The 24894-nt window shown below is 42.8% G+C and overlaps 1 protein-coding gene across 21 annotated transcripts in view; it reads left to right on the forward strand.

Annotated features, from left to right (window-relative positions):
- The window catches only part of ST7 (suppression of tumorigenicity 7), a 280933-nt gene extending 271759 nt beyond the window's left edge, over nt 1-9174 (forward strand). For 13 of the 21 annotated variants that reach the window (XM_055283772.2, XM_055283770.2, XM_063642151.1 and 10 more), the window contains 2 exons: nt 1003-1142; nt 8834-9174. In XM_055283772.2, the coding sequence (XP_055139747.1) occupies nt 1003-1142; nt 8834-8929 (236 nt within the window). In that variant the 3' untranslated portion in view covers nt 8930-9174. Of the gene's footprint in view, nt 1-1002; nt 1143-1936; nt 2989-8833 lie in introns of those variants that run through there. The other 8 variants (XM_063642153.1, XM_055283768.2, XM_055283771.2 and 5 more) reach the window with 1 other exon arrangement.
- The last annotated feature ends 15720 nt before the right edge of the window (nt 9175-24894 follow it).

Below are 24894 nucleotides of genomic sequence, written 5' to 3' on the forward strand. Positions count from 1 at the left end.
GGAGCTGAATGGTAGAGAAAAGGCCTCTAGATCTTGTATTCCCTGAGGACCATGGAGCCCTCTGGTCCTGTTGGTTAGAGTGGGCTGTTTCTCACGTGCAGTTTCACAGCCTCTCCCCCAGCACCCCCAGCACCCCCAGCACGTGGCTCTTTCTCCTCCTGCAGGCCAGCCCCATGGATCCGGGCAGTCTCTCAGGCAGCCTCATCATGAGCACAGAGGAGGCGATTCTCTTGACCTTTGTACCACAGCTTTTTGGTTTTCCCAAACCCAGTGTTTGAAATATAATATAAAAATTATAGAGGGCACTCTAAAGAGCACCAGCTTTTCTTGTTTTTTGATGATTGTTGGAAGTGTATTCGTCATCAAGAGTCTCGTACAATAGTGCCAGATAACCCTAGCAGCCTTGACCTTCCCTCCTTGCAGTTTGAATAGACCTACATGTGAGGTCCTCGCTGGATATCTCTCTATGAGGGTGGTAACCCCCACTGACATACTTAGAGGGTGCCAGGAAAAAATACAGGAGAAACTAGTATCATCTCGTTATAATGATTTTTAAAATACAGGAAGGAAAAAATATAGACGGGACGCATTTTTTCCCTGTATGCTCGATTTTGGATTTTCCAGGTTTTGTACAATGAACACGTGTTTTGTAATTTGAGTAAAGTTTCATTGTTTTAGCTGTGTTTGCTTTTGAGAAAAAAATACTATACATTAGGCATAGGCGGTGCTCCTCTTCCCTCCCATGAAGGCGTGACACCCCCAAATTAGCCCCCTCCTGCCTCAACTTAGAGTGCTGAAGGCTGGACGGAGACTCGTGACCAGCAGATGGGCCTCCAAAGGCTGGGTCAGATGTTGGGTATGGTTTGTCAGGTGTGCTATTTTTTCATTTCCAATAGGCTTCCAACTCTTTCCCAAGCTCTGGAGTCAGTGCTGCCATATAGACCTTCCCTGAGAATGCATTTTACTCTAGCCCTGATATTTCCCTTTTGGTCTTCTCCACAGCTTTCCATGAAGTCTCAGTTTACCCAAAGAAGGAGCTTCCCTTCTTTATTCTCTTTACTGCTGGATTATGTTCCTTCACAGCCATGCTGGCCCTCCTGACACATCAGTTCCCGGAACTTATGGGGGTCTTCGCAAAAGCTGTGAGTGTTTGCCTAGAGGGAGGCCTCGGGGAATGGACGGGGAAAGCCAAGGGAAGCAGCGTAAGAAGAAATGGGGTTGCCTTGCAGAAATGGACATGAGCCTGCAAAGATCATTGCTCACCATTTAATTTTCATGATCATCAATGGAATCAAAGCGTTAAGGGTCAAATGAGAAAGTGCAGGTTGTTACTGCACGCCTTGCCTCATTTCACAACAAATTCTCAGCAGTTTCCAAAACATGCAGGAGGTCCAAAAGCATGGAATGATTTAGGAAATCCTAGCAAATGAAAAATGTGTGGGAAATTACTCAGTTTTCTATAAATTGAATGACATTATTTCTAATCGTTGGATATTGTGGGTCTTTCCTTAGTGAAGGATGAGATTTACATTTTCAAAGATGATTTAAATAATTTTTTTAATGGCTGCAAAGCCTTGTCTTGTTTAAGGAATGAACAGAGGGTGTAAAGGGCTTATTAAGAAGTAAACTGAAATGACATTTAGAAATATGGAAATCCATTAAGAGTCTTTAAGGAGCTTGGGGAGAGGAGCTTTAATAAGAAAAGCCATCTGCATTGACAGCCAAGAACCATTGTTTCTTTGTTGAAAACTGACCATTTCAACCTACACATGCAGTTGAGGATAAGTTTACTGATCTTGCCACAGATAAGTTTCAAACAGAAGGAACAAGGAAAACAGTATCAATTGTTTCCCTGGAACTCCATTCAGATTTCAAGGCGAGTGCAATCAGAAAGGATGATTTCTAACTTGGCTGGGTTGATTTAATCCCTTTCCAGATGATTGACATTTTCTGCTCGGCAGAGTTCAGGGACTGGAATTGCAAGAGTATTTTCATGTGTGTTGAAGATGAACTGGAAATCCCTCCGGCACCTCAATCTCAACATTTTCAAAACTGAACTCATCACTCTTCTTCCCCCACCACCAAAACTGCTCCTCTTCCTGTATTCCTGACCTCCGCCATCCACCCCATTGCTCAAGCCAGAAACTCGGCAGCCCTTCCAAACTCTTCCCTCTCTCACTCCCCACATCCCATCTGTCTCAGCCTTCACAGTCTGTCAGTTCTAACCTCCTAAGCAACTAGGCCTTCAGTAAATGTGATTCACTTCTTCTTTCCCTCCTTTTCCCAAAGCATCCCTCTTAGTCTAGGTCCTTGTTATTTCTTGCCTGAACTCCTGCCGTAGTCTTAACTGGTCCCCTTGCTTCCTGTCTTATCCTCCACCAGTCTTTCTTTTATACTGACACAAGAATGGTCTTTCTGAATTGCACATCTGAGCATGTCACTTTCCTGCTTAAATTTCTCTAGTGGTTTCCCACTGACTTCAGATCAAGTCCCAGCTGTTCAGCATGGCATCCAAGGCTCTTTATGATCTGGCCCTTGCTTACATCTCAGCCTTAGCTCTCCCAACTCTTGCACAGTCACTGCTCTTCAGCCATAGTGGATCACTCACCATTCCCAGATGCACCGGGCTCTCGCACACCTCTGCGCCTTTGCACGTGCTGTTTGCTGTGCGTGGAATGCCCTTCACTGTCACCACCCTGCTCATCCACTCTACTAATGCCTCTTCATTCTTTTGTACTCAGGTTTCTTTAAAGTTCTTCTAAGCTGAGTTAGGTGCCTGTCCTTTATGATCCCGCAGTATTCCATGAATACGTATATTCTCACATTTATTGTACTGTATTATAATTGTTGAAAACTTGTCTGTCCCATTTAGAATGTGAGCTCCTTGAGAGCAGAATGGTGTCTTCTTTATCTCTGTATCCCCAAGGCTTTGCACAGTGCCTTGCCCATAGTAGGTTTTCAATAAATGATTATTAAATAAATAATAAATGGTAGTGGTCTCTGCAGAAAGAATCAGTGGAAAAATCAGATACAGCTTAGCATTTTTTTTTCTCTTCTTGTATACTTATAATCACAGCCTCTTAGAGTTGAAAGGGACCTGAAGCAAATTGCCTTTAACAGCAACCCTGAGTGGAGGTCACCTAGACTCATCTTGAATACTTTCAGTGATGGGGCACTCACATATTTATAAACATCAAAGCCCATTTGATTATTGGATGACTCAGAACTTTTCCTTGTACTGTAAAAATCTGCCTCCCTTTGGTTTCCACTTATTCCTATTCTATAGTGAGGGTACACCAAACAGCCCTCCTTCCTCTTACAAATTCTTAGGACAGCTCACTCATTCATGGCCACCTCTAACCAACTACCTGCTTTTTCCTCCAGGTAGAATGTCTTACATTTCCTTAAGTCTTCTGTGCATGACATGATTTCTACACCCATTATCACCCATATTGCTGCCTTGGATGTTCCTTAGTTTATGGGCCTATACTACTTGTTATTTTCTTCTACTCCCTAGCCAATCTCTGAGTAAAAGTAGTTGCCAAAACTCTGAGTAGAGTGTGACTTAGTAAAATTTAAAATAAGAATATATTTACATTAAACAGTTATTGCTCTTTTATGTTTTCTGTTTTTCTGTTAAACATTTTTAGAGCATATTTGTAAAAATATGTCATTAGTCCAGTATTCTTCATTAAACTAACTGTAATGGCACTTGGTGGGAGTTTTGAATCAGTAGAGATTCCCAGCCTTCAGTCTATGTATTCACCTGGCTGCACCACCAGAAATCCAAAATCTTGAGTATTAGCAGGAGGAATCTGTATTTTTCACAAAGTCCCTAGCATATTCTGAGGATGGAGATGAGGGCATTCTCCCGTCTCCTTCCAGGGACACTGCTTGGAAAGCTGAACCTTCAAGCAGCCACTTGCAGCTGCATGGTGTGCTGTCAGAGCTGTTCAGGTGGAAGCTTTTCAGGAATCAGTGATTTCCCTGGCTGTACCTTGGAATCATCGAAAAACTTAAAAGTTACTGAGGCCTGTCCCCACAACCCGAACTTTCTTGGTCTGGGGTCAGCATGGGCAACTCAGTTGTCAAGCACTCCCCTGGTGATGCGGATGTACAACCAGTGTATTGAATGGAATGAATAATTGCCTGAGCCTGCTTTAACCAGCAAGGGGATTGGGAATGCAGAGGAAGGATAGTGACTAGAATACACCTGGGTGTTCTCTAGGACTGGCCGTACAGCTGTGCTTCCAGAGTATCGGAGAGGGGTGTTCATTAAGGATGCGGGACAGGACTCCACTCGCCTCATTTCATGTTTTCAAAGCTTTGGTTTTGAGTATAGCATCAAGTGATTGAATAAAATATAAATCTGCCTTTAGGGTCCTCATATTTTCTGTTCTACCAAGGTGTGGTAGTTTGGTCAGCTCCCCATAGTTTTCAAATGTACTTTAGATAAGTTTGCATTTCAACGTCTATCTGGAGAATCACATTTATCTTGCCCTTCATTAAGGTCTAGCAGTTTCCAAAACGTCTGTAGAGACTGTGTGGGGAAGGAAGATGGATGGCCTGAATGAGACAAGCCCCTTCTCCCGCCGCCTCCTCGACCTGCCCCCAGAGTCTTCTCTGCATCTTCACCCTGGTCGCTTCATCAGGCCCCTCCCGAAGCTCCCACCCCACACCCCACACCCCGCAGGTTATCGCAACTGCCCTAGAGGCTGCCTGCGACCATTTGCAGCTTGTGAAAGTGATTTTCTCAGCCCTTTGCTGAGATAATGTTCCTGGGACAATGACCTTTAGTAGATGCAGAGAGATTGCACTGCCACCCCCAGCTGCTGGCTTGGGAACTCCCCAGCGTGTTTACATGGTGACCATGATGTGCAGCCCATAAGGAAGCCCACAGGGAAGCATGAACCACTGGGAAACAGTGGAAAAAGCAGCTTCCACTGGCATTTCCCCCTAATCTAATCTACCTCAGTGATTTAGGACTAACTCTTCCTAGCATGTTTAGTTACAAAGATAAGCTTGCACATATAAATACGTTATCATTCCAAACCCACCTCCTCACAGAATGTGGGAAGGTCAGGATTCTGACCCCTCTGTCTTTCCTTCTCTAGTCTCTCTCCTTCTCCGAGACTGAGCCTCTTGATTTCTGACTCATGTTCACTTATAGGCCTCGTCCTCTTTGAAGCCTGATATTGATTACCGTGAAATGTCAATTGTCTGATTGCAGTAGGGCACCTGGAAGTTATTCAGATAAGCAGAGGCGTTTTGAATGTTAATGAAGCCTGTTGGGAGCCGTGACCTTCTAAGTGATGGTGTTTCAGGAAAAGGAAGATCAGGCAATTGAAATGTCATTCTCTTTTTTTTACTAGCTCAGTTTCTTTTTCTCACCACGAGACACTCATTGAATCCTGGGGCATTTTGATTAAAGATATGACCATGTATCTCTGCCCTCTGGACAGTTTTAGACATCGAGATAAATAGGCCGTTCCAGGTTTTCTTGGTGTTGCTCATTCAGACTTAACTTTTCAGCAGTAAATTTCCCCCTAAGTCAAGTGAAAACTGCTGTTTCTCCTGGTATATGGGTTGGGTCTCCAGCTAAAAAATATTGACTAATTTTCAAACATGCACAGAAATACAACTGAGCATCCCAAGCAAGTCTGCACCTCCAGACATTTTAAAAAAATATCTCCTGATGGAGCTTTTATTTGGTTATGAAGTGAAAGGGCTTAGCAGCTTCAGAAACCTCACTACGTTGTCCCTTCCTTGCAGGTATGGGATGGAAGGCATGCTGTGGGGGAAGGTGGCTTAGTAATGAAGGGAGCACATCTCAACTGGGGCTCGTGAGAGAGTAAATTAGGCCCTCTAGGAAAAAGTTCAAGGGAGTCTTTGTGAATTCTCCCAAGGATGGAACATTGTAGATACGAGGGATAGAAGCAAATCATTCTACACATTGGAAGCATTGGGGCTTCGTATTCTTGTGGAACCTTGTTGAGAAGGGCAGGTGTCATCCAGGAAAGGAGGGACCACTGTACTTTGCTGTGCAGCATGGGGAAAAGGGAGCATTTATGGACATCAAACAGGGTGAAGCTTTCCTCTTGATTTTCAGAGGCTTCACTTTTGTGCTTTTTATCCAAGTCAGGTTAGTGCCCAAAACAAAGCAAACAAGTAAACAAAGGCCTTTATTTTAAGCCAACATTGTAACATCTCCATTCATTCTGCAGCTCAAGGTGAGGCTCCCCGAGGTCCCCAAATTTTAGTGTGTGTGAATCGCCCAGAGTACAGACTTTGAGCGATGCCTGTTATCTAGCTGCGCTGGCTCATGTTCAGCAGTTGCAACAGCTCCATGGCTGCAATGGCTCAATATTCAGCAGTTCCTTCCCCACTCAACCACAACTTCAACAGTTCTAAATCTGTTTTTGGCCAAGTCTTCAGGATATAACTTTGCCAGCAATATCACCTTGTTTATTAAGCCCTATCTTCCACCACCTGTCAGAATCTCAGACCACTGTAACACTTTAGCTCCTCTTTATGGAGTTGAGCATTATAGACAGATGCTGTGGTTTGTGGAGCCTTGGTGGTCTCTGATTATATATGTGTCTGTGTATGTAGATATACATATATGCAGACGTATATAATTATGTTTACACACATATTATGTGTGCATTTCCTATCATGTTGGGTGAATGCAATCAGTAGACTTGCTCCATATTATCCTCTTATAACTAGGATTTTACAAATGCTTTCAGAGTAATTGGGCAGTAATTGCTCATTCCCAGGCCCATTGTCTCCCATGATGCCTTCCAACTGCATTCATGCGTGCTCCCAGTCCAGCTCTAAACTGAAAAAGATAGGCCATCTATTCCGTAGGGTGGTTCTGTGCACTCAACAAAGGATAATTTCAGAAGATTATCAGAAATTGCCATGTACCTGGCACCCGCTTGAGGACGGCACCGTCTCCTCTTTGCTCATGCACTGACATGGCTGCCTGTTTCTTAACTGCAGATCCAACCTGACACGCAGGGCCCTCCCCAGTATCCTTCTAGCCACTTTTGAACTCTATTTCTTCTAACTGTCCTAGCTAAACTGAACCATTTACTACCTTCTGGTCATACTGTTGCTTTTCCATTTCTCTTCTGGCTGTTTATTGAGCCTGGAGGGCCCACCCTGCTCCTATTTCTTCCTTTACCATCCTTATTCCATCTCTTTCTTTTGATATTCCAAGCATCCACTGGAGTCCATTTCACTTGCCTCTTTCTCAAGAGTATTTCTGCTCCTTTCAACAGAATGGATTCTCTCCCTTTTCCAATCCCAGTGCTTTGTTTGGGCCTCTATTCTGATTGCCATCACAGCCTATCTAGGTATTAGTTTGCTCTGTCCACATCTTCGTGGACCCCTCCATCACTGGGCTTTGAGCTTCCTGACAGTGGGAGTTTGGTTTTGTCCTACACCCCTTTATATTTCACCCAGCACTTAAGTGCCTTACTAAATAAATACATTTAATTGGTGTAAAACACAGATTGGAGAAGGATCCCAAATTTTATGCTGTCTTGATTTTGCATTATATGGATCTCACATTTGATGATCTGGCTATAATGTGTTGCAGGCCTTCCCAGTGTGTGTTCTACTGGTCCAAAAACAAAACAAAACAAAACAACAGGACAGATTCTGGGTCAGCAAATTTGGGAAACTTGCCCACCATACCTCTTCTCGAAGACCCACAGTCCACAGAACATTTACCTAGTAAAGGAGCCTGATTTAACTTCACTAAATATACTAAATTTGCTTGACATCAGAACTATGATCCCCTCTGCATTATATACACACACGCTGCACTACACTTCTATGAGAAATTCTTGGTAGTGCAGATGGTGCTGTGTAATGGACAAGGGCTTAGGAAAAAGGGCTCCACAGTACAAGAACCAGGTGTTGAACCCCAGTGAGACAATACCTGGGTTCTGAGCAGAGAGAGGGCAATGAAACCATCCCAACAACTCTCTCTTCCCTGACTGGGATAGGGCACCTCTTCTGCCGGATGCTGGATGGGGTGTCGAATGAAGCTGATTCTTCACAAGAACAGAATTAGAATGGATTTGAGAATATTTTAATAAGTGTCTCATGTGAAGCACTTGGCTTTCTTAAAAGACACAGCTAATGAGCTTTATTCTCTACATGAAAAGCAGAAAGAAATTTAGTAACCAAATGAAAGAGTTCCCAGAGGTGCAATCGGAACAGCCCCTCTTAACAAGGATCTGTCCTCCATGGAATAGCCGGTTTGCCACCTTCTCCCAGGGTCCCAGGCATGCTGCTAAACACGTGGCTCAGAAAGGAGCCCAGGCTGGTGTTTGGGAGGCAGTAGGATTGCAAAGAAATTCATACACAACACACTTGACCTGTAAAATTGCCATTTCCATTTAAAGTGAGCTCTACACCCAGCTAGATGAGCAGCTGGTCTAAGTTGTCACCATTTTTTAACTCTTGTGCCCACTTGCCACTAATCTGTCATTCCTGTTTGACGACATCAGTCATCTGCATGGCAGCTGGCAGATGCTAAAGGCTAGCAGGAAGACCTCAGGACTGTGGGCCACCTGTCAGGGGAGTGAGGGGGCTGTCAGCTGACACTTCTCCCCCTTATCTAACAGTGCTGGGGCCAAAGACTGGAATGCAGGTTTGACCATCAGCTGATGTTTCCTGTAAACATAAAGATGAAACAGTCGCCTTTTGAGACTTTCGTAATGCAGAGACTTAAGCTGCAAGCGTGGGTGGAGAGGTTTGTTTTATAGTGTTGAACAAGGTTTCTGCTGACTTCTGTGTCTGTCTGGTTTCTTTGCAGTTCCTCAGCACTTTGTTTGCCCCCTTAAACTTTGTCATGGAGAAAGTGGAGAGCATCCTCCCATCCAGTCTGTGGCACCAGCTAACACGGATCTGAGAGAAGCCCCGTCCTCCACTCACCTCACCCGCCGCTGCCACCGTCTCCTCCGTGCCAACTCCTTGTGGACCGCAAGAAAGCATGACTTTGAAAAAGGGAAGCCATTCCAAGATTTTAAAATGTTCATGGAGTATTCCATATTAAAAGCTGTTTTTGTTGTACAAAATTCACTGATGTTCAGTTCTATTTTATTTTGCCTTCAGAAAAGAAGAAAGTCAAAAATAAAACTTTTGTGTATTGCAGCAGTCATTTGTATCCTCCTGTGTCTTCCAACCCTAAAATTGTTGATGTCCCAAATAAACCTTTGGATTTACCTTGAGTTTCCTGGGAACCTGGGTCTGCTGAATGCCACATCATGGTTTCTGTGCTGATGGAACACATCTCAGCAGGCCCTGAGAACCCCTTATAGGCAGAGGCTTGGAAAATGGAATCTGTTGGGTTCAACAGGACTATCATTGTCAAGCCCAAACTGTCCTTCTAGGCCAAATGCACAGAAAAAGCTCACAAGAGGAATCCCTGGAAGCATGAATGAAGCAAAATGTGTGTGCCATGGCAGGTTGTTCCGGTTCAGAGACTACTTACTGAATAGTGTTCAACACTGTAGTTCCAGGAATCATTTTGGTTTTGCTGTTTGAAAACTTCTTGTGAGAAAACTCCTGATAAGAAGCCACAGACCCAACAGTCTGTGGTAGGACCTGACCAGTTTACTGTCATTGTCATTTTTAAAATGTTTTCTCATAAGGGTACTTTTAAATTTTCTATCATGTTTGCATTCCTGATGCTTCAGTGTGAGCATTCTTTGAGTATTTTAGTGATCTGAACCAAAGTGATCATTTGTCCTCACCACCTTTAAAAGCTTTCCATATGATTCATATCTTGCTTAGCATCTGGCTTTACTTAAGCAAAAAAAAAAAAAAAAGAAAAAAGAAAAATAAATAAACTTGAATCCTCTATCTGAAGTGAAAAGTACCACTATTTAAAATCTCACTCCAGTGCCTAAAAACAAAGGGCCTGTCCTTTATGTAGCTTGTTTTTCCTCTTATTGAGAATCTGAAGTCTTTCCCCACTAGTGTTAAAATAAGCAGCATTTGGGGAAAGCACCCGGCCACATCTCTTTCCCAGGGGATCTTCCTGCTGGCCCCAAGAGCATAGTCAAGTGGGCAGGTAACATTCAGGTGCACAAGGGCTTTTTATGCTTTTGGCAAACCCTTCTTTGTACCTACTTTGTACAAAGCCCTAATGGGATACGTAGCTAGCTCTGGCTCTTAAAGTAAGTATCTCATAAGAGCTTGAACTCCATGTACACACACCAGTAGCACTGCTCTTGGTGGCAGGGGCCAGGTCTATCTTGTGGATATCTGCTCTTGGTGGCAGGGGCCAGGTCTATCTTGCGGATATCTGCTCTTGGTGGCAGGGGCCAGGTCTGTCTTGTGGATATCTGCTCTTGGTGGCAGGGGCCAGGTCTATCTTGTGGATATCTGCTCTTGGTGGCAGGGGCCAGGTCTGTCTTGTGGATATCTGCTGTTGGTGGCAGAGGCCAGGCCTATCTTGTGGATATCTGCTCTTGGTGGCAGGGGCCAGGCCTATCTTGTGGATATCTGCTCTTGGTGGCAGGGGCCAGGTCTATCTCTTTCCCTCTTCTTCCTCAACATAAAGGGGATGTGCAAATGATTTCTTGGATGAATTGATGCGATACGTGATAGGTACAAATAACCTTTGACCCATATTCAGAGGAGGAAGATGGGTTCTGGCTGAGAAGGACCAGGGAAGGCTTAGAAATGTAATTTTGAGCCAGAAGAAAAAGTGATGAGAATCTGATTATTTGATAGATGAAGAAACCAAAGTCCAAAGTCGACCTACCCAAGTTGGGACTCCAGATTTTGATAATCCTTGAATGAAGGTTTAAGAGCTCATAGGCAGTGGGAAGTGGAAATGCCCAAAGACGTCGTTGTTAGAAACCCCAAGTTTTCTGTAATCCCAGCAATTTAGGAGGCCAGGTCAAGAGGATTATTTGAGCCCAGAAGTTCAAGACCAGCCTGAGCAACATAGTAAGATCTGATCTCCACACAAAAAAATTTTTAATTAGGTGGGCATGGTGGCATGTGCCTGTAGTCCCAGCTACTTGGAAGGCTGAGGTGGGAGGATCACTTGGGCCCAGGAGGTCGAGGCTGCAGTGATCCCTGATTACACTCCAGCCTGGGTGACAAAGTGAGACCGTGTCTCAAAAGAAAAAAAAAAGTTGCAGAAAATACAGCAAAGATATGAAAGATAAGGATTTTAAAGTGCCTAATGAATTTAATAGTTCGGATTTTAGAGCCGTTTCATGGAGAGGTGAGGCTTTAAGGGGTAGGAGGAATTAATGGGAAGTGCAAATGGAAAAAAGATGGTGACAGATGTAGACACAATCAGATGACAGATGTGGATAATACTGTTGAAGGAAATGACAGGGTGGGTAATATTGTTGAAGGAAATGAGTCCATTGGCTAATAGGAGTGTATTAGTCTATTCGTGTATTGCTATATAGAAATATCTGGGACTGAGTAATTTATAAGAAAAGAGGTTTAATTGGCTCACGATTCTGTAGGCTGTACAGGAAGCAGCAGCATCTGCTTCTGGGGAAGCCTCAGGAGGCTTCCAATCATGGCAGAAGGTGAAGTGGGGACAGGCACATCACATGGTAGAAGCAAGAGCAACAGAGAGAAAGTGAGGGGGAGGTGCCACATGCTTTTTTCTTTTTTCTTTTTTTGAGACGGAGTCTCGCTGTGTCGCCCAGGCTGGAGTGTGGTGGCATGATCTCGGCTCACTGCAAGCTCCATCTCCGGGTTCACGCTGTTCTCCTGCGTCAGCCTCTCGAGTAGCTGGGAGTACAGGCGTCTGCCACCTCGCCCAGCTAATTTTTTGTATTTTTAGTAGAGATGGGGTTTCATCGTGTTAGCCAGGTTGGTCTCGATCTCCTGACGTCGTGATTCGCCCGCCTCGGCCTCACGAAGTGCTGGAATTACAGACGTGCGCCACGGCGCCCGGCCCACATGCTTTTAAATGACCAGAATCACTATCAGACAGCACCAAGCCATGAGGGATCCGCTCCCATGATCCAAACACCTCTCACCAGGCCCACCTCCAGCATTGGGGATTACAGCTCAACATCAGATTTGGATAGGGACAAATATCCAAACTCTATCAAGGGCTAATCAGGTGAGGAGAGAGACACCTTCCCTGAACTTGAGAGAAGCAAATGATGTGAACTTCCTAGACCTTGTACCTTATGACCCGGAGTCAAGACCCCCTCCTCAACTACTCTGCTCAACTGTTGAGCCCACTCACAACTCACACTAGCAATTCTCACCTCCCCAGTCCTGGATGTCAGGGAGGTTGCTGTTTTCCCAGGTCTTGCCTTGTTTTTCTGCCTCTGAGGACAAGCATTAAGGCTCTCTTCTTTTTAAATCATTTAATGCAAATATGTGGAGAGGTAGAGCCAGAGCAACTCAAATAACACAGTCGAAGTTTTAAAGATGATTTTTTATATATCGTTCTTACACTTCCCGACCAAGGTCCATGGCTCCTGACTTCTTACAGAGATGGCAGCTGGAATCCAGGTTGTCTTCTGCCTTCTGCTTTGATTTCTATATGAGGGTGCATCAAAATCCATTCTGATGGGCTTTCCTTTATAAAGACCCTTCCTTCCAGCAGGACAGTAAGTGTTCCTCAGTCTCAACTTACGCGTGTGTGTTGGAATACAAATGTAAACATTCTAAATTAAATATCAGCAAATGCAATCTAGCAATGGATACAGGAAATAAAACAATATGACCAGATAGAATGATCTGCCAGTTTGGTTTTTCTTTTAAACTTTGTGATACGGTTGGGATTTGTGTCCCCACCCAAATTGTAATCCGCAATATTGGAGGTGGGGCCTGGTGCTGGTGACTGGATCTTGGGGGCAGATTTTTCCCTTTGGTGGTGTTTTCGTGATAGTGAATTCTCATGAGATCTGGTCGTTTAAAAATGTGTGGCACCTCCCCGCTCTCTCTTCCTCCTGCTCCAGCCATGAGAAGTACTTCCTGGCTCCCCCTTCACCTTCCACCATGATTATAAATTTCCTGTGGCCTGCCCAGAAGCCAAGCAGAAGCCACTATGCTTCTTGTATAGTCTGCAGAACTGTGAGCCAATTAAACCTCTTTTCTTTATAAATTATCTAGTGTCAGGTATTTCTTTATGGCAATGGGAGAATGGACAAATACACTTCTTTTATCAGTACTTACCAGCATCGAAATTATTATGGCTTTATAAAAGAATTGAGAAGACCAGGCTCTGTGGCTCATACCAGTAATCCCAGCACTTCGAGAGGCTGAAGCAGGAGAATTTCTTGTGCCCAGGAGTTTGCGATCAGCCTGGGCAAGCATAGTAAGGCTACAAAATAAAACATAAAACATTTAAAAATTTTAGCTGGGTGTGGTGATGCGCACCTATAGTCCCAGCTACTCGGGAGGCTGAGGTGGGACAGGTTCCTTGAGCCCAGGCATTGGAGGCTGCAGCGTACTATGATTGCACCATTGTACTCCAGCCTGGGTGACAGAGGGAGACTCAGTCTCTAAAAATATTTTTAAAAAGAATTGAGAAGCTTTCCATATTTTCATATGGCCAGAAATAAACACTGACATTATCTGCCCTTACAGGATTAGGGAAAAGACATGAAACATCTGATTTTCGGGCACTAATGGTGGATTAAACTTTTTTAATTTTTAATTTTTGTGGGTACATAGGTGTATATGTTTATGGGGTACACGAGATGTTTGATACAGGCATGCGCTGCATAGTAATCATGGAAAATGGGGTATCCATCCCCTCAGGTATTTATCCTTTGTGTTACAAACAATCAAATTATACTCTTTTAGTTGTTAGTTATTTTTAAATGTACAATTAAGTTATTATTGACTACAGTAGTCACCCTGTTGTGCTATCAAGTAGTAGGTTTGTCCATTCTTTCTATTTTTTTTGTATCCATTTACCATCTCCACCTTCTCCCTCAAACCCCCACTACCCTTCCCAGCCTCTGGTAACCATTCTTTTACTCTGTATGTCCGTGAGTTCAATTGTTTTCATTTTTAGATCCCACAAATAAGTGAGAACACGTGATGTTTGTCTTTCTGTGTCTGGCTTATTTCACTTAACATTAATGGCCTCCAGTTGCATCCATGTTGTTGCAAATGACGGAACCTCATTCAATTTTATGGCTGAATAGTACTTTATCATGTACAAGTAACACATTTTCTTTATTCATTCATCTGTTGATAGACACGTAGGTTGCTTCTAAATCTTAGCTATTTTGAACAGTACTGCAACAAACATGAGAGTGCAGATATCTCTTTGATATACTGATTTCCTTTCTTTTGGGTATATGCCCAGCAATGGGATTGTTAGTTTATATGGTAGCTCTATTTTAAGTTTTTTGAGGAACCTCCAAATGGTTCTCCTTAGTGGATATTCTAATTTACATTCCCACCAACAGTGTACAAGGGTCCCCTTTTCTCCACATCCTCACCAGCATTTGTGGTTGCCTGTCTTTTGGATATAAGCCATTTTAACTGGGGTGAGGTGATATCTCATTGTAGTTTGGACTACATTGAGATATCACATTGATTTTTCTATATGGCAAGAGATAGGGGTCAAGTTTCATTTTTCTGCATATGGATATCTAGTGTTCCCAGTGCCATTTATTGAAGAGACTGTCTTTTCCCCAGTGTATGTTCTTGGCACATTTGTTGAAAATGAGTTCACTCTAGGTGTATAAATTTGTTTCTGGGTTCTCTATTCTGTTCCATTGGTCTATGTGTCTGTTTTTATGTCGGTACCATGCTGTTTTGGTTACTATAGCTCTGCAGTATCATTTGAAGTCAGGTAATGTGATTCCTTTAGTTTTATTCTTTTTGCTTAGGATAGCCTTGGTTATTCTGGGTCTTTTTTGGTTCCATATAAATTTTAGGATGTTTTTTCTAAGTCTGTGAAGAACGTCATTGATATTCTGATAGGGATTGCATTGAATCCATAGATTGCTTTCGGTAGTATGGACATTTTAACAATATTGATTCTTCTAATCCATAAACATGGAATATCTTTCCATTTTTGATGTCCTTTTCAATTTCTTTCATTGGTATTTTATAGTTTTCATTATAGAGATCTTTGACTTCTTTGGTTAATTCCTAGGAATTTATTATAATTTTATTTCTGCCTACTATAAGTGGGATTACTTTTCTGAACTCTTTTTTACATTGTTCACTGTTGGCATATAGAAATGCTACTTATTTCTGTATGCTTATATTGTATCCTGCAACTTTACTGAATTTGTTTATCAGTTCTGCTTTTTTGGTGGAGTCTTTAGGTTTTTCCAAACATAAGATCGTATCATTTTCAAACAAAGATAATTTGACTTCTTTCTTTCCAATTTTGGATGCCCTTCATTTCTTTGTTTGATTGTTCTAGCTAGGACTTCCAGTACTATGTTGAATAACAGTGGTGAAAGTGGGCATCTTCATCACGTTCCAGATCTTAGAGGAAGGGCTTTCAGTTTTTCCCCATTCAGTATGATACTATCTATGGGTCTTTTGTATATGGCTATTATGTTGAGGTATCTCCCTTCTATATCCAGTTTTTTGAGGGTTTAATGGTTGGTTTTTGAGCACTTTTTTTTTTACTGTCTTCTGTGGTGATCAATGTATGCAAATTTTTCACTTCTTTTTATATTCAGTTGATTGTATACTTATATAGGAAATAATGCATTCAAATGTGTTGAATGCATTATTCACAGAGTGACAGGGGTTCATAATTTATATATTTAATTTCATCTGTATTTGTAGTTATTATTCCTTTCTCATTTCTAATTTTCTATAATTTTGCTCTTTTCTCCTTTTAATCAGCCTCACAAGATGTATCTATTTTGTTCTTTCAAAGAAACAAGTTCTTTATTTACTAATTATTTCAACCATTCTTTTTGCCATATATTTTATTTTTCAGCTTTCATCTATGTATTTATTCTTCCTAGTTGCTCTTTTTTAATAAGAATTATAATTTTTCTAATTTCCTTAAGTGAATAATTGGTTCATTTTTATTTTATTTCTCAAAGGCAAGTTCTTAAACCAATCAATTCTTCTCTGAATGTAGCTTTCTTGTCTTGTACATTTTGCTATTAAAGTGTTCTCCTTGTCGTTCTTTTATAGAAATTTAGAAATTTCTGTTTTGGCTTCTTTTTGTTTAGGAGTGACCACTTTTGGACATTTAATAGTAATTGGTTCTCCATTATTGACTTCAGTGAGTTTATTTTTGATGTAACTCTGCAATATCTAATGAAAACATCAAAGGTATTCAGCTGCCTGCCCCTAAGTGCAGTAAACCCTGATACGTCACATCCAGGCATTACTTCTACATTTCTGTCAGTATTTCTATAATTTTTTTTTTTAATTACGACTTTTTTCCACGTGTAACTTTAAGGGCAAGTTAAAGTATTTAAAACATGTTCGTGTTCCTTCCACTGTTCTTCTCCTGGTTCCTCTCCTTCTTGTCCTATGACCATGCACTTCATCAAGCTGAAACAAATCTGTGTGCTGGGTCACTGGAGAGCTGAGTAAACACAGGAACGTAGTACCCCAAGTAAGCACTGAAAATGAGGGACATGCGGTGCCTCTAAGATGTTCCCATCACATATTTGGCTTCTGTTTTGCAGTAGTGACAGCTCTAGTTGGCTGCACTAGGAACTGAAATTTTAAAAGGGGTAGGGGTAGTGGAGGTGTAAACCAGAGTTTGAAGGAACTCATCTTGCAGTTCTGGGTGTTGAGGGTCTGGGATAACAGACTGAGTCGACAGGAACTGGCCAAAATGGAAATGTTCAAGCAGAGGCAGCCTTGGCCCTCTAGCAAGAAAATTCTGGAGAGCCACAGAGGCTGGAGGAATAGGAGAACTTCAGGTAATCTCTATGTCTCCTTACAGCAATATCTATAGTTCTTTAGCAGGAGCAAAGAAGACAGGAAGGAAGTTCTCTTCCCCTCTTTCTCCAGCTTGTCTCTGGTTCTATTCAGCTTAAGTCAATTTCACAGTCCCATTTATCCTTGGCTTGTGCATGACCAACCTTAGGAAGAAAATCTTTAGAATTGAAAACCTCAACTGGCCATTGTAAAAGGGCAAGCAAGCCTCAAGATGGTGTGTGTTTGTTCAGGGAAGGGGCATAGGCTACAATTTTAGAGTGTGCAAAGAATATATATATATATATATACATACATATATATATATATAGTTTTAATGTTCTTTAAAACCATCTCCTTCCTGTTATGAGCCCCATACCCTCAAGCCAGCAGGGAATGTCACGTGAGTCCTGAACAGGATGTTCTCCACCTCCAGAGGGGATCTGCCTTCAGACACCTGTATCCTAGGTGTCTCTGACAGCATAGCGTCATCCAGGCCCACAGCATCCCTGAAGTCCTCAGCTTTCTGCTTCTGCAGCATGCTCAGGCCACAGGACCCCAGGGCCCCCCATGCCAGGCTCCCCATGTGTGTCCCCTGCCGCCTCTTCTGAGGTCTGAATGCCACTTGCAGGCCCACAGACCACCCCGTTATGCCTCTCACCTCTCCAGCCTGCCTCCTGGACACTCTGGGCCGTCTCGGCGGTGGGGGCCGTGCCCCCAGGCCCCCACCCCCGACAGCCACAAGCTTTTCCAGGCTGCTTCTGTTTTTCTCCTCGACAACTCTGTGGGATAAAGAGCTCCAAACTCTAAAATACCACTTGAAATGGCAAAAAGAAGGATGCAGGGAGAAAATATGAATTAATATCTCACAAATATTATGCCCTACAAACCAGACAACCTCCTTCACATCTAGTGCAAATTAGATTCCTTTGTTCACTCATTCCCTCATTCAACTGAAATGTACTGAGGGCCTCTTGCATGTCAGGGCGATGGCCAGGTCCTCCCAGCTGAACCCTCAGTGTAACACTTTCCCACCAGGCGTCACTTGTATGTGTTCTTGTCTATCCCCTGCCCTACTCCTCTGGACCACAGGGGATTTGAGTTCCACATTGTGGCATTCATCTTCACTCCCTCATGATCTAGAACTAGACATTCTCTATTCTAGAATATAATACAATAAATATTGGCAGGAAGGCAGGACAGACTAGATCCTAAGGGAAGGAAAGATGGCAGCACTAGACCAGAAGGGAGCATCATTCTACAGAAGTCCAGGGAGAAATCATGTTAAAATGAAATGAAATGTATTCTATTCCTGGAACATCAGCTTAATGGGTGAGGAACTTTTGTGCAAACTTTGCCAGTAAGGTTTTATCTGGGAGATATTTTTTTTTCTTATTCCACGCTACCCAAATGACAATTGTTAATGTTTATTGTGTCTATCCGTATATTAATGCTGTACAAGGTACTCAATCTGCTTTGTTAGGGTTCTCCAGAGAAACAGCACCTATAGCAGATATTAATACACACACACACACACACACACACACACACACACACCCTTTGGCTCACAAGCTAGAGACCCAGGAAAGCTGGAGGACCGAGAACATGGGGAGCCAATGATATTCACCCCAGTTCAAGGGCAAGAGAACATGAGATGGGATGTCTGAGTTCACGGGCAGGAAAGAAGGGACGAATTCCTCTGTGCTCTGCCTTTTGCTCCATTCAAGCCCTCAGTGAACAGGATGATGGCCACCCCGGTGAGGGAAGGCAGCCTACTGAGACCATCTATCCAGATGCCAATCTCACCTGGAAAAAGGCCCCACAGACATGCTCAAAAACAGTGCTTAATCCGGGCAACCAGTGGCCCATTCAAATTGACACATAAAATTAACCATCACATGTGTATAACTGTTTTAATCCTTCAAACCACTCTGTAAAGTTGCTACTAATGCCATCATCCCCCCTGAACAAGCAGTGAGTCCAGCAGCTGGGCATGAGCCCATGAGGTCCTGGTCCCTGGCCACTTTGCAGGGTTGCTGAGGGATGTCGCACACCTGTCTCCACTCCCTACCTACCCAGTCTCTCTAGCTGGAAGCAGATTACTCCTCGGCGGATCTTCAACCTCTGGGAAAGTGCGCCAGGGAACGCTGCCCCTCAAATGCCCTAGAAAGGTGCAGAGCTGAACAGATCTCAAAAGACAAGTTGGACATTTTTCTTCATGTTCCAGCCATGTGTATTGTTCCAGGAGATCAGGAACTAATTTTCCTAGATTAGATGGTTTAATTATGAAAACAAGTGTAATGCTGTGGACTCAAAACAGGAAGAGGCTCCCCTAATGAATATAGACCAGGGTTCCCACAATGGGTTTTGAGAAACGGTAGTCCAGAGAAATGCCTTTTAAGTGATGCATTGCAAACTTTACCATTCTCTTGGAAAATCGCAATCTCGAAAACCCTGAGAAATCTCATAATGAAGAATCCTGTGTAACCCAGCACTTCTCCTCCTAATTAGATCATGGGGCATTCTCTCCTTTTATAAAGAAGACATTTAACATCTCACAACATTCATTTTGGAAAACAGGACTAGACCAATGCTGACCAAAAGGAGGGTTCCACATACAAGTTGTGTAGTGTGGTCATTCTGAGTGTCTCATCCATCCTGACCAGGTGGGGACCTGCCAGATAGAATTCCGAGAGGAATCCCTGGCTGCATCCAAGAGCGAAGCATGGCTGTGCTTCCTGATTGGGCATCGTGTGCTCTGCGCCCACTCCCCACCTGCTTAGAAGGCCCCTTGGTGCTGGGTTTGAATGTGGACCATGGACCCCCAGGAGGACCTCGGGGCCTTCTAACCACCCATGGACACCTATGCAGCAGAACAAAGTGGAGAAATTAAGGACTAGGGCAGCTGTCATAATTCAAGTGTTCTGTTCTCTCTCCAGACATCCAAGAAAAAGCCAGTGACTGTTCCTGAGGGCGCCTGTTAAGAGCTGGCTTTTTGGCTGTGGTGACCAGTCAGTCACGACCACTCCTCCGAGAGCAACACCAAGTGGAGACCCCGCCAAGTGGGCTTTTCAGGAACCCTCTCACCACCCAAGGCCTTTGGATCTTATATCTAACAAATTACATTTTACATTATTTTTTAAAAAACAGGTTAGCGACTACTAAGATAGTCTCTCCAGAATTAGAGTCTGATGTCAGAGTCAGAAAATCCCCCGTTCCTTGGGAACTCCCACGTCACTCATTCTGCATTAATGATATTTATTCTCCCTCATTGTTTTATTCTTAAAAAATAGCTTCCCTGGTTGCAATGTGATGTTAAGTATATTACATGTTACTCCAAAGTCAGTTCATATATTACAGCTAGCACCACTCCTGGGTATACGTTTCTGAATAGCTCTCACTCCACAGTTCCAGTTCCACATTAAATATGGGCTGCCATGAGTGGAGCCCGAAAGGGTTGTCTGTTCCATTCCTGCTTCTTGTTTTCCCTGGAAGCATTTTCCCCTCCTATTTTATACTCCTCAGCGAAGATGTGCCCTCCAGTAAGAAAAGTCTATCTGGGGAAGGTAGAATGTATTCTTGCTCTAGAGTTTTCTTGAGGGGAGGTGAGAAGGGGCAGCTGTTTGACAGAGTGCTTGCAGCCCTCCAGGGGCCGGCACGGGTTTGGCACATGAGTGGACACCCTGACTAGGGGATGTGGGATGCCAGGAACCATCAAGATCCTTGGAAAAAAGCCAAAATATCCTTCCTACTGCAACATGAACATCAAAATGAGTTTCTGTCTTCTGTGGCTATTATGCTCTTGACCATCTGTGTTGCAGGGTCATTAACAGACAGTTTCAGGGACTCCATGGGAGGTCATCCTTTTAGTTACTTCAACAGAATCAACCATGACAACCTAGTTTTATTTCCATTTGCTGCAGGATCCAAGCATAAGGCTCTCATGAGCCACCAGCTTCTTTCTTTGTTTCATTCATTCATTCGATTAACATATATTATGCATTGGGTTTCATCCAGTTCCTCAGTGATCAAGAAAAACACCCAATGTTCTCATCATGCTTGTGGCCTGTGGCAAGGTCCACAGTCCTTGGGACAAACTCCTCATGTGCTGTCTCCAGATACAGTCCTCTTGTGGCAGATGCCAGGCAGCGCCAATAACCCTTTCCTCTGGTGCGGCTCTTCTAAGTAGTAAACAAGCAGAAATAGACAGCCTATATGTCACACCCAAGGGGGCTTATGAAATGATTCTCAGTGGGCCCCAAAGGCTCTCAAAAGGTGAATGAGTCAAGAGCCACTTTCCTCCTGTGCAACTTTGCCAGTTCTGATTTTCCCCTCATACTTTCTCTCAGATTATCTTAGCCATTGCCCAACACGATGTGACGAGCCCCAGGCACCTCTCTTTTTTAAGATAAGGGGGAATCTTCAGAGGAAAAGTGACTGCAACAGGGCCAGGGCACAAGGGTCCCTGGAGCCCACTGCTGTCTCCCTTGGCTGCAAAGCTGAAGGCCTGAGACCCTTGACAAATGAGAATCAGATTGTGTCCAAAATACATCTCAGCCTCTTGGGGCTGTCTGTAGCCAAATAAGGAGCTGGTCAAGAGCTATTTATCAGAAAAGTTCTTGAGGACAAAGAGAACCTACAGGGCACTTCAATTAGCCAAGCAGTCCCCAGCTCTGATGTGCCTGCAGCTGTCACCAGGAAGGGGTATCAAGTATTCAAATGGCACTGTTATTGCACTTTCATATGCAAGGGCTACAAAGTGCCCCCCTTCCCTTCATCAACTTGTTTGAACATCTTTGCCCATATTTGCCTAGGATCTTGGAACTTCAGAAAATACTAGCATTTAAAAATTGCCAAGGTATTAGCAAGTAGGTGTTTTAATCACAATGTCAGATGAGACTGCCCCATAATCAATGGCCACCACAGCCAAAGACAAGTTCAAAAGATCCTTTGGGAAATCTGCCTTCCTTTTCTACATGATCCCAATAACAGAGAATTTGAGTCATGACAGCTGTCCCAGGCCTTAATGTCTTCGCCTGGGACAAATGTGATTATATCCACTGAAAACCCCAAACCCAAGGGGCCCTATGGCATCCACAGTGAGACCAGTAAGTTCCTTTTGGGTCTCGGTGGGAAACATTTTCATACATGTAGATTTTCAAGACTTGTATATTTGCCTTCAAAAATATCTCTAGATGCCTCTTAATTCTAAGATGTCTAACCAGATACTAAGAAACACACTGAGTTTTTTAAAATGAGGAGGCGTACTTATCCTACAGCAGTTTTCTGCCACAGGAGAGACAACTGAACTAAGCTTTGAGACATTTGTTTCAACTTTATCTTTCCAGGCTGTTTTCTCCCTCTCCCCTCTGGAACATATGAATCCTGAAATTTGCTTTGATTTGCCCCATCAAGTATAGGAAACTTTTAAAAAAGTTCTCCCTCTGTTGACACCATTGTTACAGCACTCAACACTTCCTATTTTAATGTCTCGCTCTGTTCCTTCTATTAGTTATGTACTTATTCATCTTTGCATTCCCAGCGTTTCGCACAATGTTTGCATTGGTGTGGTCGGTAAATGCTGAGCAGAAGGAAAATGGAAGGAGGAAGGAGGGAGGGAGAGATGGGTGGTTAGAGCTCTAGATATGTTTTCTTCCCCGGGTTGAATGGTGGAAGAACTAAAACCCTCAGGGTGCATGGCTGGGGCCCTGACACTCTTTGCACACTGTAGTTCAGTAGTTAGAACTGAAATGTTTCATCAAGTGTGTTCAGAGCCAATTTACCATAGTCACTTTTTGAAAATTCTCTCCATGTGTGAGTGGGAAAGAGACCAGCCTGAAGAGAAGGTCTGAGGCTAGAAATCCCAGCTCTTTGCTTGTTTTTCCACACCTCATCCATAGTCCACATCCTACTGCAAACCACAGACTTCTGGAACTGGAAGACGTAAATAGTCCAGGAGGTCAAAAAGAAGCTATCCAAGTTAAGAAAACAATCCCATCTATAGTAGCATCAAAAAGAATAGGCTGGGCATGGTAGCTCAAGCCTGTAATCCCAGCACTTTGGGAGGCCGAGGCAGGAGGATCACCTGAGGTCAGGAGTTTGAGATAAGCTTGGCTAACATGGTGAACCCTGTCTCTACTAAAAAAAATACAATTAGCTGGGCATGATGGCACGTGCCTGTAACCCCAGCTACTTGGGAGGCTGAGGCAGGAGAATCGCTTGAACCTGGGAGGTGGAGGTTGCGGTGAGCTGAGGTTGCAACATTGTACTCAAGCCTGGGTGACAGAGTGAGACTCTGTTAAAAAAAAAAAAGAATAAAATATCTAAACTTAACCAAGGAAGTGAAAGACTTGTATCCTGAAAACATTGATGAAAGAAATTAAAGAAGACACAAATAATATAAAGACATCCTGTGTTCATGGATTAGAAAACTTAATATTGTTAAAATGTGCATACTACTGAAAGCAATCTACAAATTTAATATAATCCCCAATCAAAATCCCAATGCTATTTTTTACATAAATAGAAAAAAATTCTAAAATGCATATGGAAGCACAAAGGACTCCGAATAGACAAAACAATCTTGAGAAAGAAGAGCAAAGCTGAAGGCATCATACTTCCTGATTTAAAAATATATTAAAAAGCAACAGTACTTAAAACAGCATGGTATTGGTATAAAGACAGACATAACAGACCAATGGAACAGAATATAGAGCCCACAAATAAGCCTAATAATAAATATATGGTCAACTGATCTTCCACAGGATTGCCAAGAATACACAATGGGGAAAAGGTAGTCTCTTCAACAAATGGTGTTGGGAAAACTGGTTATCCACAGGCAAAAGCATGAAATTTGACCTCTTTCTTATACCACATATAAAAATTAACTTGAAATGGATTAAAGACTTAAACATAAGACCTGAAATTATAAAACTCCTAGAACAAAAGATAAGGGGAAACTTTATGACATTAGTCTTGGCAATGATTCCTTGGGTATTACACCAAAAGCACAAGCAACAAAAGCAAAACTAGACAAGCAGAACTATATCAAACTAAAAAGCTTCTATCTCTGCAATGGAAACTAGAGTGAAAGGCACCCTGCAGAATGGGAGACAATATTTGCAAACCATACATCTAATAAGAGGTTAATATCTAAAATATATAAGGAATCCCTAAACTTAATAGCAAAAAACCAAATAACCTGATTAAGACATGGGTAAATGACTTGGATAAAAACCTCTCCAAAAAAGATGTGCAAATGATTAACTGGTATATAAAAGGACATCAACATCACTAATCATCAGGGAAATGTTATTCAAAACCACAATGACATATCACCTCACACCTGTTAGGATGGGCCTTATCAAAGAAAATATCAAAAGATAATTTAATCAAAGATAATTTAAGTAAGTGTTGGTGGGGATGTGAAGTAATTGGAAAACTTGTATGCTGTTGGTGGAGATGTATATTGCTGCATCCACTATGGAAAACAGTTTTGAGCTTGCTTTAAAAATTAAAAATAGAATCACTATATGACCCAGCAATCCCACTTCTTAGTGTTTACCCGAAATAATTGAAACTAGGACCTCATAGAGATATCTGCACCCCCATGTTTATTGCAGCATTATTCACAATATTCAAAATGTGGAAATAACCTGTGTCCATCAACAGATGAATGGTCTTTATTAGTCTGTTTTCATGGTGCTGATAAAGACATACCCAAGACTGGGCAATTTACAAAAGAAAGAGGTTTAATTGGACTTACAGTTTCACATACCTGGGGGAGCCTCACAATCATGGTGAAAGGCAAGGAGGAGCAAGTCACGTCTTGCATGGATGGCAGCAGGCAAAGAGAGAGCTTGTGCAGGGAAACTCCCCCTTATAATAAACATCAGATCTCATGAGACTTACTCACTATCATGAGAGCAGCACAGGAAAGACCTGCCCCCATGATTCAATTACCTCCCACCAGGTCCCTCCCACAGCATGTGGGAATTCAAGATGAGATTTAGG

The sequence above is a fragment of the Symphalangus syndactylus genome, chromosome 6 (assembly GCF_028878055.3).
Source record: "Symphalangus syndactylus isolate Jambi chromosome 6, NHGRI_mSymSyn1-v2.1_pri, whole genome shotgun sequence".
Taxonomy (NCBI): domain Eukaryota; kingdom Metazoa; phylum Chordata; class Mammalia; order Primates; family Hylobatidae; genus Symphalangus; species Symphalangus syndactylus.